Genomic DNA, 20,003 nt, shown 5'->3' with positions numbered 1-20,003 from the left:
CACACACAACATACACACACACACACACACACACACACACACACACACACACACACACACACACACACATATATATATATATATATATATATATATATATATATATATATATATATATATACGATCGTTCTTTTTGTCTCTAAATAACACATACCAACTGCTATCTATGCAACAGTATCATTAGCCTAAGTAGTTGCGAACTCAGCAAATTAGCGAGAGTTTTGAATGACTGCGAATCTCGAAGGCCACGCTTTTGGTGCACTGCGATGTCGCTGATAGTTTTCAAGCGCGGAAAAGGCCGAGTTCGCCCCCTTTATATTGAGTTTAGAACATTAAAGAAGGGGGCAGCCAACAGCAAACTTCAAAACACCAGTTTGTGTCAGCGTACTCCAGCATCGTTAAGACTTCCAAGATTGTGCAATAACGCGGTGCCTTCCAATCTCAAAGGCCACACTTTTGATGCACTTCGATGTCGCCGCTAGTTTTCAAGCGCAGAAAACGCCAAGCTCGTCCCCTTTGTATTGCGTTTAGTACATTAAAGAAGGGGACAGTCAATAGCAAACTTCAAAACACCAGTTGGTATCAGTGTACCACAGCATCATTAAATGGCGCCAACATCACAGAAATCAAATCTCAGAAGATAGGCTTTTGCGTACTACAAGCAGCGCCAAAGACGTGTGATGACTGTCACGAATTTTATTTATCGCACATCTTAAGTGTTAGAAACAAAAAAGCTCATAAATATTATTAAATTCACTCTCAATACTAAACAAGCTTGTAACTACATAGAAAAATAACAATTAGAAATGACAATCAACACCATTGTCATCACCACTTACAAATGGCAGCCTCCATATGGTTTCTGTTCTTCCATGGATCCTCAGATATGGCAAGATTGATCCGCTAAATCGCTACCTCTTTACTTTGTCAGGAGGCCAACCAGCTGCAACATGTTGAAACACAGCCGTCAAGCTGCAGCGGCGTCCAAATCTCTCCGAGCAGTGAGTGTGTTTACTTTGTTGAGATAACGCTTCGCCAAGGTGACCGATGCATGTTGTGATAAGTAGTTAAGTGCTTTGCCTCGTGAAATGAGATTTGTCATGCGCTCGTTTTCTTATTTTCAGTGAAAGTGATCGTTTGTTTTTGTTCATAAGTAAGCCGTCAGACTGTGGTTCTCTTTTAATGCACGCAGTACACAACGACATCGCGGTGCTTTAAGAGCAGCCTGACAAGCGAGCAAAAGGATAATATCGCAAGTGGACCTGGCCTAGCAGATTTTATAGCTGGTGCAGTTCCGAGAGGAAGCACGTTCAAGGACTACACGGGGAAGCTGAAGCGCGCGCCAGGAGAAACGGAAAGGTTAGTCATCTTGTCATGCCTACAGAAAGCTATGTCTACAACCGCTATTACTGTGTTAAGAAGTATCCTACTATTGCGAAAGTGCAAACTTCCGCCTTTTCTTTAATGCATGCACAATGTGATCATTTATCTAAGGTTGAAGCTACCGCCGTGGCTGAAGGTTGACATTCCTAAAGGAATCCACTTTTCTCGTTTAAAAGGAACGCTAAGAGGCAAGAAGCTCCACACTGTGAGTACTCACCATAGTCTGCTCTCATTGCTATATCCGCCGCTTTCAAAACACCGCAACATTAGTTAATGTGTGCTGTGTATGTGTGATTTTATATGATGGTTCTCTGATTTGCACACATTTTATTGTTAACAGGCTTCTGCATAGCTCTCCTTCTGCCCTGACATTATGGTATTTGAATCCATATATTCAGACAGCACTGTACTATCTATTGCATAACAGCTCAGAGTTCTAGAGTTAGCTGGAATGGTCCTTTATTATTGTGCACTCTTTCTATATAGGACTAGTGCCATATGCATTGAGTGAGCTGTGCTTACTGTGTTTAATGCTCTCAGGTGTGTGAAGAGGCACGTTGCCCTAATATCGGAACCTGCTGGAATGGAGGCCCAGACAATATTGCCACAGCAACAATCATGGTGTGTGACAGTTTGCTGTTGGTATAAGAAGCGCACAACAGAAGGAGTGTTAGCTCTGTGAGCAAAGTTTTTTTGATTGCAGGTCTTGGGTGACACATGTACAAGAGCCTGCAGGTTTTGTTCTGTCAAAACTGCTCGACGCCCACCCTTACCAGACCCTGATGAGCCTGAGAACACTGCAGAAGCAATCGCAGAGTGGGACCTAGAGTATGTTGTAATAACCTCGGTAGACAGAGATGGTATGCTGATGTATTTCTTACTGAGGCTATGTGAACATGTGCTTAGAATTAAGTGACACAAAATTCGCATTGAACTTCTATCTGAGCATCTCTAAGAAATCCTGGCTGAAAACCATAGGTAGGACAGACATATTTGTAACCGTGGTCTCTGGTGGCCCATCATGAACCTTTTCCTATCATTAGCAATCTAAATGTTAGTGCATTGCATCTTAGATTCAATAAAAGTCGCACTGCTGGTGCTAGATACAATGTTCCGGTGGCATGGCACCACAACTTATTTCATCATGCATGCTTCATTACGAACCCTGATGATAACAGTGGCCATCTGTACAACTCAACTATAGCCTATGCTGGGCATCCTGAAAGTACTGCAAGCTTGCTGCAAAGCTGCATTTGTTAGCTGCTAATAGCATATGGCTATTAAGCAATTGAGCAATTTTGATGGTTCACAGTGGTGTCAAAACATCTGTCACCACTGCTGAGGGTGTGTCCTGTGTAGACTTTTGTAGTATTGCTCAAGCACAAAAGTGTAGAGGGCACAAGAGGACTCGAGTATAGTGGACACAATAATAGTCATCAAGTACTACAGTCACACATGCTCGTCGTAGCTACATGTTACAACCAGTGTTACTAGATCATATGATGATACAGTTCAACCACTACTGTCACGTTTCATTGATTACACTTGTTCCAAGTGCTCATTGACATTGTTAGGTGTCTCACTCATGCCTCCTGTGTTAATAAAGCACCCTTGTGGGTTAACGGACAGTACGTAAACTTTGTAGTTGCCAGTTGCGCCAGTACACTGCGTTTGTATGGAAAATTGTATGTCAGTTGCTCAGTTTACACGAACATCATACTTAAACTGACACTGGCAGCTTCAGTTTAATCTTCAAAATGAAAGCATGCCAACTTACCAAGTTTGCTGTGCTTTTACATTTCACAGTGCCTTGCATAAATCCGGGTTTCATTACCCACCGATTCCAAGCTGCACATGAGAATTACGATGAGCCACCCCCAGCAAAGGAAAATTGATGCTCCTCTGTTGATATCCCTTTCATACAGATCTGTAGCCTTGAGGAAGTAGCCTTTACAGCTTAGGTTTAAATTACCTATTTCAATTAAATGAAAAGTCACTCTTGCTACAAATTAAGTGGTGCTTTGAGCAATGTTCTGATTGCACATTCCTGCACGTAGGAGAGCTACTGACTATTGCTGCCACCACAACTACAATTCCCATTCTGGTAAAAAGTACATAGGACTGCTGTGCTCTTTCAGATCTACCTGATGGCGGCTCAAACCATTTTGCTGACACAGTACGAAGAATTAAGCAGAAGTAAGTTCTATTGATGTTGCATTCTGCTCATTTAGCTGCAAATTACATTTCTGGACATCAAAGGCAAGAGACTTTTTGCTGCCGTTTGTTTGAGTGCTGTCGTATTTTTTAGGAAATCATCCATTCTTGTTGAGTGCTTGACTGGCGATTTTGCTGGCGACCTCAAGGCCGTAGGAGAGGTGGCTTGCTCAGGCCTTGATGTGTATGCACACAACATTGAAACTGTTCCCGAATTACAAATGTAAGTTCTTTATACTACCTCCTCTTTGTTCTTCCATGGGTAGCTTATTTCATGAGGGTGAATCAAAAAGTCTTTGCCCCTATTTCTTTTTTTTAGCCAGATTATGGCTGTAAATGCGAAGTCAACATATCCATTCCCAGCGGTCAACCTTTCTTGGACCAGCCCGGCCGTATCTGGTGGTAGCTCTGCAGCACAGTGCTGCTGTGAGTTGTTGAAGATGGTGACTGTGCTTCACATGTCCACAGTGTATGAGCAACAAAATCTGATTTGTTTTCTATGGAGCATGGGACAAACGACCATCGAAATCCACAGGGAAATGCAGCCCACGTATGGGGAAAGGAAGTCCGGCTTTGAGAGGTGCGAGGTGGTGGTGTGGAGAGTTCGCAAAAGGCCGTGAAAACTTGCACGACAATGAGCATTCGGAGAGGCTGTGTACATCGCTGACTGACGACAACACACCACAGGGCATCTCAAATCGAGTGCTGCGACGGGACAAATATTTGAACCGGTGCGAGGGCTGTTTAGAAAAATAGTGTGAGGTACGTAGAATAGTATGTATATTTGTAACTGCCTGTATGTACCTTATTTTGGCTAATAAAAAATACAGGAAAAGACTTTCTGATTCGCCCTCCTATCTAGTTGGATTCAACCTGAAGCACTACTGAACTTTACTTCCAATACTCATTTCAACATTGCAGGTGTTGCTATTTCTTTGCAGTTTTGGTTGCATTGAAGTTATTGGTAATTATGAGAACAAAGCAGAATTAATGAATGTGAACCACACTATAATTTTCAAACATATTACTTTTAAGTGCTGTGAGCTTCCATTTCTTCTAGATGCTTAAATTCTGCACCATTGCTTCGGAACTCCTTGATTTATATGCAAAAGCAATGAAAGCATTTCCTTGTGCTCCATAGGGCAGACACTGTGTATGCTCATTTGCTGTGCATACCACAGACCATTTTGTTGATCACAGGGCTACGGCTCTTTTAACATACTGCTTGCTGTCCATTGCATTGGGTTTAGCACCCAGAAAATTTGTGAAAGATAAATTTGATATTTACGTATATTTATTTCAAATTGCTGGATTATGCATCCAATGCGTGGTTGCATACACAACATCCTAACAAAAAATGAAATCGAAATGATTATGTCAGTAATGCCCCCCAAATAAACTTTGTATTCTGGCACATTTCATGGGATATGTTTGTTCAATAAGGTATGTCAGAGACAGAAGAGCTAACTTTGAACAAAGTCTCAAGGTCCTAAAGCATGCAAAGGAGGTGAACCCAAATGTCCTGACGAAAACCTCGCTGATGCTTGGCTTTGGAGAGACTGATAGCCAAGTTGCAAGGACTATGGAAGGTGGGTGCAAAGAATTTCGTTAAATCCCCGCTTCAGAGAACATTCAATGTAGCACTTTCATGGTTCCATGTCTAACCTTAACCTGATTGCAACTTAACCTACTGGAGTAAATTTAATTGGCCTTGATCAGCTCGTGTCAGTCATACTAAATGAAGATGTGTTACGTAGATGAATGTCAGAAAGCATGCATCTTTCACTGCACTAGTTTTGAATGTGTATTGTTGTGTGTGTAATGCTTGTATGTTGCACTTCATTTGGTAACCATTATTTTTTTTCCCTTACCAGTTGTCCGTGATGCTGGCATCGACTGCTTCACACTGGGTCAATATATGCAGCCTACAAAAAGGCACCTAAAGGTTTTTATCTTGTTGAAATTTTGTCCTTTGCTTGCCTGCATAGCACTTTTCAGTGAGGTCATCACTTGATAAACTTCTGTAGCCATTACAGTACACGCTAACAAGCACTACATTTTCATTTGCTTTTTTTGTTATGTGCTTAACACATTTCTGCAATGCACATTTCTCTAGGAGACATTGTAGTGTTGCTTCTGTTGATTTCAGGTAGTAGAGTATGTAACACCCGAGAAGTTCATGCACTGGGAAGACTTTGGAAATAAGCTAGGCTTTCTTTACACTGCCAGTGGACCACTGGTTCGTTCATCATACAAAGCCGGTCAGTACACATGCACACTTTCCTGGTTGATGTTCTCATGAGTGAGTGCTTTTGTGTAATTTAATAATCAGCAGTCAGTAGCACTTTATTAGCAGTCAGTAGGTATCTGTATAGTTGGCTATTGTGAGAAAGCATTGTTATGTCATACTTGCTTCAGACAGTGACTAGTGAACTTTCCTGAAGTAGTGAAATGTGTTAATAGTCCACGACTATGAAAACATAATCCACTCAAAAGCTCATAAAGCAGTGTGTGTGGTGCAACAACATGACCATACAGACATTAACAACATTCAAATGTAGCTTGTTATGCAACAGAGTGCCAATTTCATTTTCTTGTTTTTAATCCCTTAACAACACTCACAGCATGGGGTTTATATCATTGTCACCCACCAATATCAAATCTTTCACGCTTTGGCAGTATTGTGCAGGAGGGCCTTGGGCCTTTTGAAGTTTACAGGTGCTGCAAAATATTGACATGGGGACTGTGTGTGTGTGTGTGTGTGTGTGTGTGTGTGTGTGTGTGTGTGTGTTGTGTGTGTGTGTGTGTGCGTGCGTGCGTGTGCGTGCGTGTGTGTGCACGTGCGTGTACGCGGGGCGAGCCTTGCGTGGCTATGAAGGTTCCCATACTTCACATGAAAAAGAAGCGTAATCATTCATTGACCTTTTTAACATAAAGCTGCTCAAAGAGGTACTTAGAGCTTAAGAGTAATGCAAGAGCTACTTTCCCACAGCTTGCGGGTGCAGTGACTGGTTAAGCCGAATCTTGGTTTGAACTACAGTCCAGCCCACATATAACGAACTTGATCGTCACATGGCATTTCTTCGTTGTATCCAAAGTTCGTACTAAGTGGACCTCCTATAATACGGGAAAAAAGAGCAAGCGAGACGAAAGTTCAGTTTATTTTTGAAAAAAGTCCGTGATGCATGTCTGCTTCTTCAAAGCTGATCGCATCACTGCCGTTTCTAATTTTTCCAGCGCGGTAATATGTTCATTGCCAAGGCCTCTGCTGCACACAAGTTCCTTAAGCGACGCGACGTAACCGATCGCGGCTGAAGCGTTCACAGCAACCAGCGGTAGAGCAGCATCCTCGTCATCGTCCTCGTCGGTCTCTGGGCAGTCAGGAAGGGCTCGCACTTCACGCACAATAGCTTCGTCAGTGCATGGCTCCGCAATGTCGGTGTCGTCATCAGCAGAAACGAAATCGTCCCAGGCAACGTCGGGTCCGGCCAGCTGCGTGTCAACAACGCGTTGCCACAAGTCCTCGTGTGACCGGCCTTCCGGAGGGTGATCTATGGCATCCTCGGTGCCTGGGCCTATAAAACCCGCCTTGCGGAAGCAATTTTCTATGCACTCCACGGTGAGTTCCATCCTCGCCGCTTTCAACATGTCCACGGCGGCAAGCAAGCTGATGCGAACTGGCATGGCAGCATCAATCGCAATCAACAAGCGTTGGATGACGCGCCGCCGGTAGCACACCTTGAACTCATGAATGATGCCCACATCCAGCGGCTCGGTCGCTGGATATGGGCCCCTGTAGTTGACCGCCGGCTCGGTCAACTACAGGGGCCCGACAGCTTCGCGTTCGCTCTAACCGAGTGTTGAGGCCACAACAGTTCGTTCTATGTGAGACACTGTGCCATTGCCCCAATATATATTTTGACGGTAGCACCGCCCTCGTTCGTACTAAGCGAGCGTTCGTTATATCTGCGGCTGTTATAAGTGGGCTGGACTGTAGTTGGTGTGCCATATTTAAGGGAATAAATGTGGACGAGAACAGATATGGCAGGACGGACAACAAATTCGAACTAAGTTTATTCACAATATGAATTCGCCTTATTCATAGGCAAGTGACATGATCATGGTGAACATGCTACAAGAAGGATGGACAACAGAGCATTATGCTTTGTGCTGAACTGCGCATGCTAATTGACAGACACAAACTTTTTTCTGGGCAACTATATGCGCATGTCTGTTGATTAGCATGTGCATTTGATCACTTAGCGTCATGCTTCATTATTGCTTCTGTAGCATGTTTATCATAATCACGACATTTCTGTGCGTGAAAGCAAGTTCTTGTTCTAAATAAACTCGGTTACCAAGTTGGTATCCGTCCCTGTCGTATGTGTTTTCGTCCGCCTTTATATCGCACCACTGATTTTCTAAAGAGTGCTTAAGCGTTGAGCATGCATATTGTTGTGGGATGCAGTGCACAGTGTGTATCAGAGTTCCTAGCTGTAACCGACTGTTACACAGAAATACTTTCATAGGTTTGGCATTCCGGAAGCTGCAGGCAGCTGTACAATGCACCTAGCGTACAGTTGAACTTCAACATAATGAACATAAGCATAACAAAGCAAATGTCAAATGTTTCTCACCAATATCAGTATGCAACGAATATGTGCATATAGTGAATGTTGGATACAACGAAGGTATTTTCATGTTGGTTGCAACTTCAATATATCAGTTTGACAGCAGTGCAGAGATAACATTGCCTCGCAGTGGGCTAGTGACATGCCATATGTCGCCACACTCGGTGTAGACTTGCCGTCACCTGCGAAATATTTCACATTGCTTGCTTTTATAGTTTCTTAGAGCGTTTTGTCATCGGGAACAAGAAAACTAAGAGTTTGTGATTGGTGCTCAGCCACTCAACACCGTGAAGGAGGATGTCTATCTCTATCAAAAAGTTTGCAGAAAACCCAGATCATCAGCATGAAATCTAGAGACAAAATTTGTTTTTCCCAATTTTTTTTTTCCTGTTGTTACCAGCCAAAGGTCCCAGTACCTGCCTCTATTTGGTGCCATCGTCTGCATGATTTCACTCTTGCACTCTGTTTTTAGAAACAAACAATCTTGCTACTAATACTCAAAATAAATAGCTAGGCTAGTTGAGCAAATACACATAAAACTTAGGAATGTTAGAATATATGAAAACTTCGATATAAAATTTAATAAATTACTTCAATTATTCTGTTTAATGCTGAATATACTCACGGTTACCTCAGTATGAAGGTGCACATGCTTTCGAAATGGGCCATGCATGTTGCCAATTTTAATGTTTGCCGAGAAGCAAACATAGCCAAAAATGCTTTGCTATACCAGCAATATCTGCTGGAATAATGCTGCGCAAAGCAAGTACCAACTGAGTGAGCATTAAGAGTTCTTCATTGAACAATGAAATATCTTAAAAGGACTATAAACACAGATTTACGTCTGCAGTTTGACTGGATGTTTTCATTGTTGCAAAAAAAAAGCACTTAAATTTCGTGACCTACCCACACCAGTGAAGTCAAGTTATGCCATATTTTATCACAGCTGCCTGCAACTAGTATATGATAACAGCTGCTGCTACATGGAGACAACTGCTGTCAGCAATGGCATCTGTGTTCAATATCTTATGTTGCAGCTCAGGATAACCCAGATCAGGCTATATAGAAACAGAAAACTACAGCGCAGCTGTAAAGAGGTTCTCTCCACAGAGCGAGGAAATGCTGAACAATCAGTTGCTGTCACCTGCTTTAAATTTTTCAATCACTGTCAACAATGTAGTGTAGTAAATAACACTTTCCTGATGCACATGAATATGGAGATGCAAGTACAGCATTATTTTAGCCCATGTGAATGCCAAATGCTGTGTATGTCCTGCGAGGTATTGAATAGCACGCTAATCAAGCCGTGCAAGCCTCTCCCTGTATCTTTTTATCAATGTTTCTTGGCCCCTCCCCCATGATTTATCTGAATAAGATATATGTTCAGTACTACAGTCAACTCTCGTTAATTCAACTCTGATGGTACTGACAGAATCGATCAATTTATCAAACGGACCAGTAGGAAGAACATCCAAACACACCTACTGCCTAGCAGGCAGTTGCCCAATTTCAACACATGCCTTAAATCTTATGTGCACCCAGTTTTTGTGGGTTCAAATAGAAAACAGTGTTCACTAAAACCTAAGCACACCAGATTTTATTACAATATTTAGCATGCCTCCACTTCTGGCAATCAAGAAAGGATGACACCGTTTACCTTTATGAATAAAATTTTATATGTCCAGTTGTCATTCTCAGAAAGCTTTTTATGACTACAGGCCACAACATGTTGCCCTTCATGCAGTCCCCTGTATTCAATATTCCATATTTGTAGGAATGTCTCCACAATCACTGCGAAAGGGATAGTGGCCCCCACATAGACTTTCATATAGCCAGTACACCAATTTGCCAGTTCATGCCATGTAACACTCTGAAATGCTGAAAATGTGACGTAGCACTGTTGCCACTAGCTTAGATGATCCGTGCAAGAACTTGCTCTTTTGCCATCATGTAATGATGATGGCAGTAACAGTGGCTCTGATGTTAAGCTGTTAATGCAGTTTTGCTTTCTTATCTGATTGTAAAGGACAGGCAATTTTTTACCAGTTTTCATAAAAAGCGCACGCTATACTTGAGTAAACGAGTGTAATCGTTCATTCTAAGTTGACATTTTCACTTGAAACTCGGCTAAAAGCAGGCCAAAAACTGGCATTTTCAGCAGGTAATGGAATTTCTTTGATGTATCCACTATCCCCTAGTCTTGCCAAAGGAGACTCTGCAGCCAGTGGCATCACGATTAGGGTGAGGCGCATGCATGACAAGTGAAGTTCAACTTACTCAGTGAGGAACAATTTCAGGATCGAAGCAACAAAGATCTTGGCCCACAAATATGCATGGGCACTGGCTAGGACTTCTGGCCAGGATCTAATTAACTATATTTAAATGAATGGCATCTACTGTGTTTGGTTCACTGTACATTTAAACATCTCCTTTCTATCTTTTTTTTGCCCAGTATATTTGTTCTTTAATGATAAATTGTATTGTCCACAGTAAATCTGAAAAGAGGTCCGTCACTCCTGCACACAGGTGTGCACTTTGCATGGTGGATGCAATGAAGTGGGTGAAAAAATATTACCTTGCAAGTTTTCTCTGCAGGTGAATTCTTCGTGACGAACTACTTAAAGAAGAAGAGGCAGGAAGTGGAATCACAGCCACAATAAGTTACATTATAGTCAAATAAACTGTCTATGTTGCATGAACAAGTGTCAGGCAGTTTAATACGAATATGTAATTTCACTACAACACACACCAGTTCATTATTCCAGGTACAGATATATAGATTCTCTTTATTTTTTCAAAAGTAACCACTGATTAAATCTGCTATTTACATATATAGCATTTCTCACTCACTCTTCTGTCTCTACAGAAAGAAATTTGTGGATTCTTTTCAACGCAACATGCTCAATATATACACTCTGCACAATGGTACAACAAGAAACTTACATGTTTAATGTGTACACAACACCATACCACCTAGATGTTCTTTTCACATGTGTAGTCAACAAGTAAAGAACTTCATATTTCAGAGTTATGCTTTAGACATTTTCTGTGAATCGTCATGCTGTCAGCAAGCAAGGCTTCAAGAGCAATGCATTTTATGGTAAGGTACTTCAAAGCTTGCAGTTTGGAATAATACAACAGCTGAAATAAGTTAAAAATATTATGCATACAATATCTGTACACTCATTCACACCTGACTAGGTAATTGGTAGACTGCTGGTTGTCTTTCCCCTACAACAGCATTACATGAAATGCAAAAGTTTGCAGTCAGACTGATTCATGACTAGGAAGCTAATAAGAACCTGGTCCCTGTACATAAAACAAACAAAAATAAAATGATGCCCAGTTAGAGTGCTTGTACAGAAAAATATAGCAATGATATGCTGGGTTGCTGTAATGTGTTAAATCTCTTGGTTTGACCTAAGCAGTAAGATGTTCAAAGCGAAGCTTTCGTTGCCTACTTTCCTGGGTTCGGCATAGCTATCTCGCCGATATATTTGTGAATATAAATACAAATGTTATAGGAAAGTACCCGCAAAGTGGCTTATGTAACCCTTGTGTGCTGACCAAGTATGCCCACCTTTGTTCTGCTCAACCAAAACTTTACTTCCTACTTAAAACCTCAACATATAATGTCAGCCCACAAGTATCTATAAAGAACACCGATCTGTTAATGGAATGGCAAATTGTCTTTAACGGATTCTTTGATTAAACTGCTCACTTTTTGCACTAGGTATACACCGTTCTTAGTCAATCCACCAGAATGGGCATTTCCCACTTCGATTCCTACATAAAACTCGTCAAATCAAACCAAACAAGTTTTTGTATAGTATCAGCTAGGCACCACCAAAGCTTTGCTTCACATAGATTCCAACATATGCATTGGATTCGCATAAATTTTTTTTACAGGCCTCGACGTACTCGGTCAGCATAGATGATTGCTACCCAATGTATTGTTTACCTGCTGCAATTTCACAGAAATGTTTTATTAAACACTTGTAAAAGAATTCATTCAAGGCTATTAGATATACTATATCTCTACAAGAGTGACAATGAGAGCATAGAGATATGTTCTAATGTAGTCATGTCTTGGTCGGTTTTTGTGCAAAATCATTTCTTCACAAGTCGAGCACAAATATCACTTGTTTAAATAAGCTCATGTATTGATGTGCATGTAAACTGCCCAAGGTAGGCAGTAAGTCAAATGCTGATATGAACAATGGTCAAATTACGTCTTGAGCAGAGCAGAAACGTGCACAAAGTGCCCTTTACAGTTGCCAAGTATGGCATGTCCTGCTTTAAAACAGACCTGAACAACTTTAGTCAAAAGCAAGAGGCTTACGCTAGCAGAATTATACATAGCAAGGCATCTATCACACATGCTAACTTTAACAATCTGGGCTGGTGATAAGCGGCCCGAATATGTGCCAATTTTTTATCCTACTGTAAGGCTGTATTATTCCCACTGTACAGATGGACAAATCTGTGAATGTAACAACGCATCCTGCCACAACACCCCTGAAAGCAACAGAAAGAAAAACTCTCGATAAACTTTCAAATGCACATGATAACAGTTTATAACGAACAGTAATTGGCAGGCAATGCATTGACAAATTTCTTATTTGAAACAATTGTAGCTATGTACAAGCCAGCCACCACTGCTATATAAAGCCTTCTAATTTGGCTAATTGTCTCTCTTTGGGTGCATCCCAATTCTTTCATAGAAACAGTCTACCATCCCATACAAAAAAACAACAGCACCATGACATCTTATGCATGACATCAAAACTGCACTTGCACAATCAAGATTAAAAGTATCAAGCTCAATTATGCCAAATTTACTAAATGTAGCACTGCTGATTATAGTTGTACCAATTACACTACTGCATTAATAACTAGATATACTCGAAACTAAACAGAGCCACTGAATGTTGTTTGAAATCAAGTTCCATTTGTAGCTCATTTCGTAGGCAGGCTGTGCATGGCGATGATGGCTGATTTCTGAGGAACTGTAGATTTAGGAAGTGTAACTTGCATCTCCAAAGATAGCTTTGACATTGTGGCCAATATTTTTCTTGAAAGGACAGTCAACAGATAGATATGCAGTGTTCGTGGACGCAGCACACGGGTTCAAAGCCTTTAGCTTCTGTGCATTTATGACGCAATGAATCTCAGCATGACCACTTTGTATTTGGCTGTTCATTTGGCAGTTCACCCTTCAACAGCAATTGGACTGCACCCTCAGAGAAACTGATGGCTCTGAAATTTCTACAGTAGGTGCTGGCTGTGAACTGTCAGAGTTCTTCAATCATACTGGCTGTAAAGTTCTGCTTCATAAGGTTGCCTTCCCCATGAGCAATTTTTGCAAGCTGGCAGATGTGCCAAGGCTGTATGAGGAGAAAAAATTTAACTGGAATTGGTCGCATAGGTTTCACTGTAAGATTGCACTTGCTAGTTTGCAGTAGCAATACAGGTGACGTATCCATCTACAAACTTCCTAATTTCAATCCAATCATCGTGGCTTGAAACATAGGGCCTATGGGATGTTTGACTGGTATTAGCCACTCGAAGCTACAACTAGGCTATGAGAGATGCCACAGCAGAGGGGTGCAAAGTTCATTTAAACCACATGGAGTTCTTCAACATACACAGAAGTCCCAGTGTGTGGGCTGGGAATCAAACTTGCGATTTCATGCTTAGCGGCAGAGCACCACAGCTGCCAAGCCATTACAGCACGCTGCCTTATTACAGTGAGCCTTGCAACTAGTCTGCTTGAAGAACTCTGCGGGATTGTGTGTGCACACTCCTGCTGCCTCCCTCCCATCGTCGGCCAGAAGCCTGTGATGGGGATATGTACAGTGACAGTGGGGCCTGACTGGGTGTCAGACCTTAGTCTCAGGCCCCTCAGTGCGTTGAACAAAGGAATCGCGAAGCCGGACCAGCAGCAGGGCGCACAAGTGGCCATACACCTTGTTGTACCAGTCCGGGGTTCGACCCCTGCAGAGACAAAAGAGCAAGGGCTGTCCACAACATTCTTTTGTTTCAGTCAATTTAGCTTTAGGAAAAACGTACATTACAATGTGCCATTGTCCAAGTTGACCTCAATATTGACATGGATCGTAACCTATTAAGTATTTAGCCACATTGTTCACTATGGCTTCACTTCAAGACCATTTGCTCTTAGTTTCAGTACTGCAGCTCAATTATGGCTCCATATCTTACTGCGATACCTTGAAGCGAATCTTGCACCCCCTCCTGCGCCGAATTAGGGCACATTAGCACAATCTGCGAAAAGGAAGCTCAAACACATACACTAGTTATTTTTCACTGCGAGCTGTGCAACTCATTTGTAGACTCCTATAGTTAACATGTGTCAGCCTGTAGCTCAGTCTGGTGGCTTTGCCAAAACTATTTAATTACCTGGTCCAGAACTGTGCACAATGATATAGTTGAATTTATTATAAATATTGTGGTTGCCATGCCAGCATTATTAAAATTAAACATTTCTTTAAAGCTTCACAAATACTTCTTCACAGTTTTTTTATATTGCTTCATATTCGCATCCAAGGAAACTTACTCAGACGGGGCCTCAATTAGTCAAGGTTACAACAATTAATTATGTAGATTTTTGTTGAGACCATTTCAAAAAGCCTTGTCGCTTAAGATGTAAGGCCAACAACTGGATACATCTCGAAAACTGTAAGTGGTGGCCAAGTGGTACCACACCACTGACATGTGTCCACACTGTGAACTTGTCACCAAATACTCAGTCCACTGAGCAACAAAGGGTGGAGTTGTTATGGAAAATTTATGTTATTTGTACATACATAGTACGAGCACAGTAAAATAAATAAGCAAAGTTTCGTTTCGAACGTGCTGCACTCAGCTGCCAGACATAAAATGTCATGTCACTGAACACAATGTGGCTGCCACCTTGAAACCATGCACCAGGGAACAGCAAAAGTCAGTGACACAATTTTTGGTGCAATGCGTTATCTGAAAAACTCATGGACATCTATCGGAGAATGTTGAAGCAGTACAGATGCTGCTGTCTGTTGCCTCAACAGCTGTAGAAATGGTACAAGAAAATTAAAAGAGCAAAGGGTAGTCTGACCAGCACTCCTTGTTCTTGCCATGCTCACACATTGACGATGTAGCATTCAACATAAGAAATTGAATGCTCCGCGTATGACAACCAGAGTGCGAGAACTGACAAAATGGCTCAGTAACTCAAAATAGGTCATGTTTTAGCACATTATGTCATCCACAGTGCTCAGCAGTGCCACGGTCCTTCAATACTTCTCATTTGATCGTGAAACTTCCATGTTACGCTATGGGACAGCTTCATGTAGCACCTGCAGTGAATGTACCATGGCACTGGCGCAAGTAGAAGATGGACAGGAAGAGACACCAAACAGACACCACAGGCATTCTGTGCATACGCTCGCTGTTGCGCAAGGGTGAACTGTCTGTATTGGTGTGTGAATATTAACACAATGTGCAAATTTCGAAAATGGCATTTGGATGCTTCAGATGCAATTTTCTCATAAACTATGTCTTTTCTTGGCACGGAACAAGCGTTGTGAGGTTTCTGGAATGGTATTTAAGCAGTCCACGTCAACTTAGTATCAGCCTTTAGCGTCCCTTTAAGGGAGTTTTCATCTTTCTATGCACCTATCTACAGATGAATGCATACAAAGCCAAAAACTCCCTTAACAGATGCATGGCAATGAGAAAACATTAATATTGAAAAATTAAGTGGACTGCATAGACTGAGAGAGGCTCCCTAAGGAGGCTGTATCACCAGACCAGATACACATTTCCCTTGAGCATTCCGAAATTTTCAAGTTTGTTTGTGTTGGCTACACAGCAAATTGACACTCTTATACATGGTTTTTCTATGTGACAGCTGCCACAGAGATTCTTTAAACCAATAGCAGAGCACTTTGGCATAGAAGTCATGGCTATACTGACATTGGCAGGCAGTAACCTACTGCCACTGCAAAGAAAGCGTACAATTTTTTTTTTTTTCTGGAGACTGGAGTAGGAGTTCATCCGGTTTCCATCTATAATAATGTTTTTCTACTACTACTGCTACTACTTAATTGGCAAGCTTATCTCGGAGCATCTTTAAGCACAGCCTGAGGGCAGAACTGAGCTGTACCCATAGCTGAAACAGGCCATAGCTTATAGAGCCCGAGTATGTACCTGTGATTCATGATGCAGCCAAAATTTTTCACAAACCAGCCCTGTAACATTGCAGACGATAATGTTTTAATATGATAAGGAACTGCAGCTTATGTATAGAATGTTTATAATTTCAGGCAAAATGCAAGCAAATGTTCTTGCCAATATTTTGGCAAGAGAGAGGCACATAGTTTGTCTCAGTACCTGAAATCCACTCTGCTGATGTGCGTGACCCTTGACTTGCCTGCCCCACAGGGCTCGATGAGATAACGGGAAGCAAGCACAACTGCTCTGACGCCACGAAGAAGCACGGTGGCATCCGGATGATTGACTGAGAGCTCCACCAGGGCACAGGACCCCCTGGCCAATTCCGTACGCCATGCCCTATAAATACAAATGCACCGCTTCAGACTGTTTAGAAGTTGCAAAGACATCGAAGGTTGATTCAAAAGTGGCGAATATAATATGGTGTGGCATACAATTTCTATTCAGTCAGTCACAACAGTACATGCATAGATAGGATAGTTAAAAAAGAAAGTCCAATTAACCAACATTGAATCAATGGAAGTTAAATGCATGATTCAATTGAAGAAAGCAAACAAACAAACATTATTCAAACTTCCAGCACACTCAACTCTTTTATGTTCCCTAACAGCACGTCATGTACAGCAAGGTGCATGTGCTTGTGCTGATTGATTGGGGATTCATGAGGGTATAGTAAATGAGACACTGGGCACCTCTTCACCCAAAGGTGCAACTTCGTTGAATTTAGGTTTAAACTGCAGCAACACAGAATTCACAGTAATTTCTTGCTCTGCATGTAGCAATAGCATACCCTTTGCCACACTATGCATTTGCCTCCAGTGCAGTGTTAAAATGTAAATAGTACTGTCACTTATGAGTAACAATTTGTCATGACCTGTGACAAATCATTTACAAAGCAATCTCGATGAACATAAATTGCTTAAACGGAGGCAGCGGTGGGATCGTGACAATGGAGGCCAGCAGCGAAGATATGCGGTCGACTGTATGCTGAGCAGCACAACGAGCATCCGGGAGCAGTGCAACGAGCCCTGTGTGATGAGTTGTTGCCTGCAGCGGAACGACTGCACTGAATTCTTGGCTGCGAGGTTTGGTGGGTGCAGGACTTTCTTCCGAGTTTTGCCAGGCTTTTGTTAGTGTCAGAAACAGAGCTAGTAATTGTGGTTGTCGTTGCTTCCGGGTTAGTTTGCGGCAAGACAATAGTAAGCAGTAGAGAAAGCAGCATTCAGAGCAGCCATGGATTTGAAGTCGTTGCGCAAACCGAAATTGCTGGAGCTTGCAAGAGAGTTGGGTCTGGATGTCTCAGACAAACTCAGAAAACCAGAAATGCTAAGGGCTATTCTTGAGTTAGAAGCTGAGGATGACGAGCTGTCCGAATGCCTTGAGACCATTGAGGAGAGGGAGACGGCAAAAAGACAGGAGCGCGAACGTAAAGAACAGAAAGAGAAAGATGAGCGCGAACGTAAAGAGCAAAAAAAGGAGCGGGACCGTCAACACACTTTGGAAATGCAGTGTCTCGAGGTAGAGATGGAACGCGCTGATAATAGAAGTCAGGCACACGGTGCAGGAGAACGAGTATCGTTCAAAATGACTGACCTGATGCGGCCGTTTAAGCTTGGAGAGGACATTGGTTTGTTCCTGGCTAACTTTGAGCGAACGTGTGAGAAGCAGGGGTTCTCTCGGGAAACGTGGCTACAGCACTTGCTCACTTTGTTACCCCGCGAGGCGGCCGACGTAGTCGCTCGCTTGAAGAGAGAGGAGGCAGAGGATTTCGACCAAGTGAAATCGAGTCTGCTAAAAGAGTACAGGCTGTCAGCGGAGGCGTTCTGTCGGAAGTTTCGGGAAAATGAGAAAGGCAGAAGTGAGTCATATACAGAGTTTGCCTACAGGCTTATGTCAAACATGCAGGAGTGGCTCAAAGAGAAAGCGTTTGGTGACCACGAGAAAGTTCTGCAGTGTTTCGGGCTGGAACAGTTTTATAGTCGGTTACCTGAGAACGTGCGGTACTGGGTCTTGGATAGGCCAGACGGTGGCTAGACGGCCAGTACGGTGGCTAAAGCCGCCGAGCCAGCCAAGGAGTTTGTGACGCGTCGGGCTCGCGGCGCTAAGGACGGTCAAAAGGGTGTATTTGCCTCCAAGTTTGAGAGGCTGAAGTTCACACCCATGAGAGCAAGGGGGGACACACGTAGTGCGGATGCGAGTGAAAGCAGTCCGACTGAATGTAAGGAGACGGCGGCAGCCGAAGCCGAACGCAGAAAGCGGTTAGAGACGAGGCAAGCGCGCGTGTGTTATACGTGCCAGAAGCCGGGTCACTTTTCGGCGCAGTGTCCAGAAACAAAAACAAAAGTCGTGTTTTTGTCATTATGCAGCACTGACGAGAACCTGGAGCTTCTCGAGCCTTACATGCGAGACCTCCTCGTGAACGGGAAAGAGTGCCAAGTGCTTCGTGATTCCGCAGCTACAATGGATGTAGTTCACCCTTCTTACGTAGAACCCGATATGTTCACGGGCGAGTGTGCATGGATCAAGCAAGCCGTGGAAGCTCATAGCGTGTGTCTGCCCGTAGCAAAAGTGCTTTTTGAAAGACCTTTCGGAGCACTTGAGACGGAGGCCGCAGTGTCATCTATGCTGCCCCCCCAGTACCCGTACCTATTTTCGAACAGGTCCAATCACCTCCTGCGCGAGAAGGGGCTTTTGTTTGGTGAGGCTAGCGTTCAGGCCTTAACCAGATCAAGAGTTCGGGAGCTCGCTGCAAAGGTGGTAGTTGCGGGGCCGACGTTGTCGAACAATGAGAAAGGGTCGGAGGCGCAGCAAGCTGATATTCAGAGCACGTCCGAACTGAATAAAATTAAGCCTGTAGCATTGAAGGCACCAGATACTGGAGAGGAAATGCCCAACATGGGAAAGTTAGAAGAGCTATCTGCAGATTTGATAATCGCGCCTACGTCAGATGGACTTAATAGGTTGCTAAAAGTCAGCCGGTCGGCTTTGGTAGCCGAGCAAAAAAAGAATGGCAGCCTAGAAAACATGCGCTGCAATGTCAAGGAAGGTATCGCCAAGAAAAATGCTCGTTTTGTGGTAAGAAGTGGGGTCCTGTACCGGAAGTATCTAAACCGCTGGGGAGTGGAGTTCAATCAGCTGATCGTGCCTCAGTGCTACCATCAGGATCTGTTGCGCTTGTTGCATGGAGGTTCGTGGTCTGGACACCTAGGAGTTAAGAAGAATAAGGACCGTCTCTTGCAAGAGTACTATTGGCCAGGGTGTTTTTGTGACGCAGAACACTTTGTGAGGACATGTGACACCTGTCAGCAGGTGGGCAAACCAGGGGACAAATCAAGGGCGCCGTTGAAGTTGGTACCTATCATCACGGAGCCTTTTAGACAACTCGTTATTGATACAGTGGGACCTCTGCTGGTAACAACCACGGGGTACAGACACATTTTGACTGTGATCTGCCCAGCAACAAAGTTCCCTGAAGCAGAGTCGCTTAAAGAACTCAGCTCAGTTGAGATAGTCAATGCACTACTGTCCATATTTGCGCGAGTT

At 42.9% G+C, this 20,003-nt stretch overlaps 4 protein-coding genes across 11 annotated transcripts in view; 1 reads left to right on the top strand and 3 right to left on the bottom strand.

The window, feature by feature from the left end:
- The first annotated feature begins 839 nt into the window (after nucleotides 1-839).
- Las (lipoyl synthase, mitochondrial) lies at nucleotides 840-10,930 on the top strand. 2 transcript variants are annotated; one of them, XM_065434297.1, is made up of 11 exons: nucleotides 840-1,001; nucleotides 1,193-1,359; nucleotides 1,495-1,588; nucleotides 1,924-2,004; nucleotides 2,087-2,243; nucleotides 3,522-3,579; nucleotides 3,692-3,820; nucleotides 5,041-5,186; nucleotides 5,472-5,542; nucleotides 5,747-5,858; nucleotides 10,824-10,930. In XM_065434297.1, exons 1-11 carry the CDS (start codon nucleotides 951-953, stop codon nucleotides 10,886-10,888), a joined length of 1,131 nt encoding a protein of 376 aa, XP_065290369.1. In that variant the 5' UTR covers nucleotides 840-950; the 3' UTR covers nucleotides 10,889-10,930. The 2 variants fall into 2 exon arrangements, with proteins under 2 accessions (XP_065290369.1, XP_065290370.1); XM_065434298.2 differs by lacking the exons at nucleotides 5,041-5,186; nucleotides 5,472-5,542; nucleotides 5,747-5,858; nucleotides 10,824-10,930 and adding an exon at nucleotides 3,917-4,985.
- Nucleotides 6,429-10,813, bottom strand: LOC135903878 (tigger transposable element-derived protein 6-like). Its single transcript, XM_065434311.1, has one exon. The coding sequence runs from the start codon at nucleotides 7,279-7,281 to the stop codon at nucleotides 6,757-6,759; it is 525 nt and encodes a 174-aa protein (XP_065290383.1). The 5' UTR covers nucleotides 7,282-10,813; the 3' UTR covers nucleotides 6,429-6,756.
- Nucleotides 10,931-10,994: 64 nt separating the features above from the next.
- The window catches only part of cv-c (crossveinless c), a 448,361-nt gene continuing 439,352 nt past the window's right edge, over nucleotides 10,995-20,003 (bottom strand). For all 7 annotated transcript variants that reach the window (XM_065434288.2, XM_065434291.2, XM_065434292.2 and 4 more), the window contains 2 exons: nucleotides 16,620-16,799; nucleotides 10,995-14,225 (listed from right to left, as the gene is read on the bottom strand). In XM_065434288.2, the coding sequence (XP_065290360.1) occupies nucleotides 14,111-14,225; nucleotides 16,620-16,799 (295 nt within the window). In that variant the 3' untranslated portion in view covers nucleotides 10,995-14,110. The remainder of the gene's footprint in view (nucleotides 14,226-16,619; nucleotides 16,800-20,003) is intronic.
- Nucleotides 19,832-20,003, bottom strand: part of LOC135903923 (RWD domain-containing protein 2A) — a 481,045-nt gene continuing 480,873 nt past the window's right edge. The window contains exon 4 of the mRNA XM_070535230.1: nucleotides 19,832-19,841. The gene's annotated coding sequence lies outside the window, so the exon portion shown is untranslated. The remainder of the gene's footprint in view (nucleotides 19,842-20,003) is intronic.

This window comes from Dermacentor albipictus, chromosome 3 (assembly GCF_038994185.2).
Source record: "Dermacentor albipictus isolate Rhodes 1998 colony chromosome 3, USDA_Dalb.pri_finalv2, whole genome shotgun sequence".
NCBI lineage: Eukaryota > Metazoa > Arthropoda > Arachnida > Ixodida > Ixodidae > Dermacentor > Dermacentor albipictus.
The sequence above is the reverse complement of the archived record's forward strand: the minus strand, read 5'-3'. Positions and strand labels throughout refer to the sequence as shown.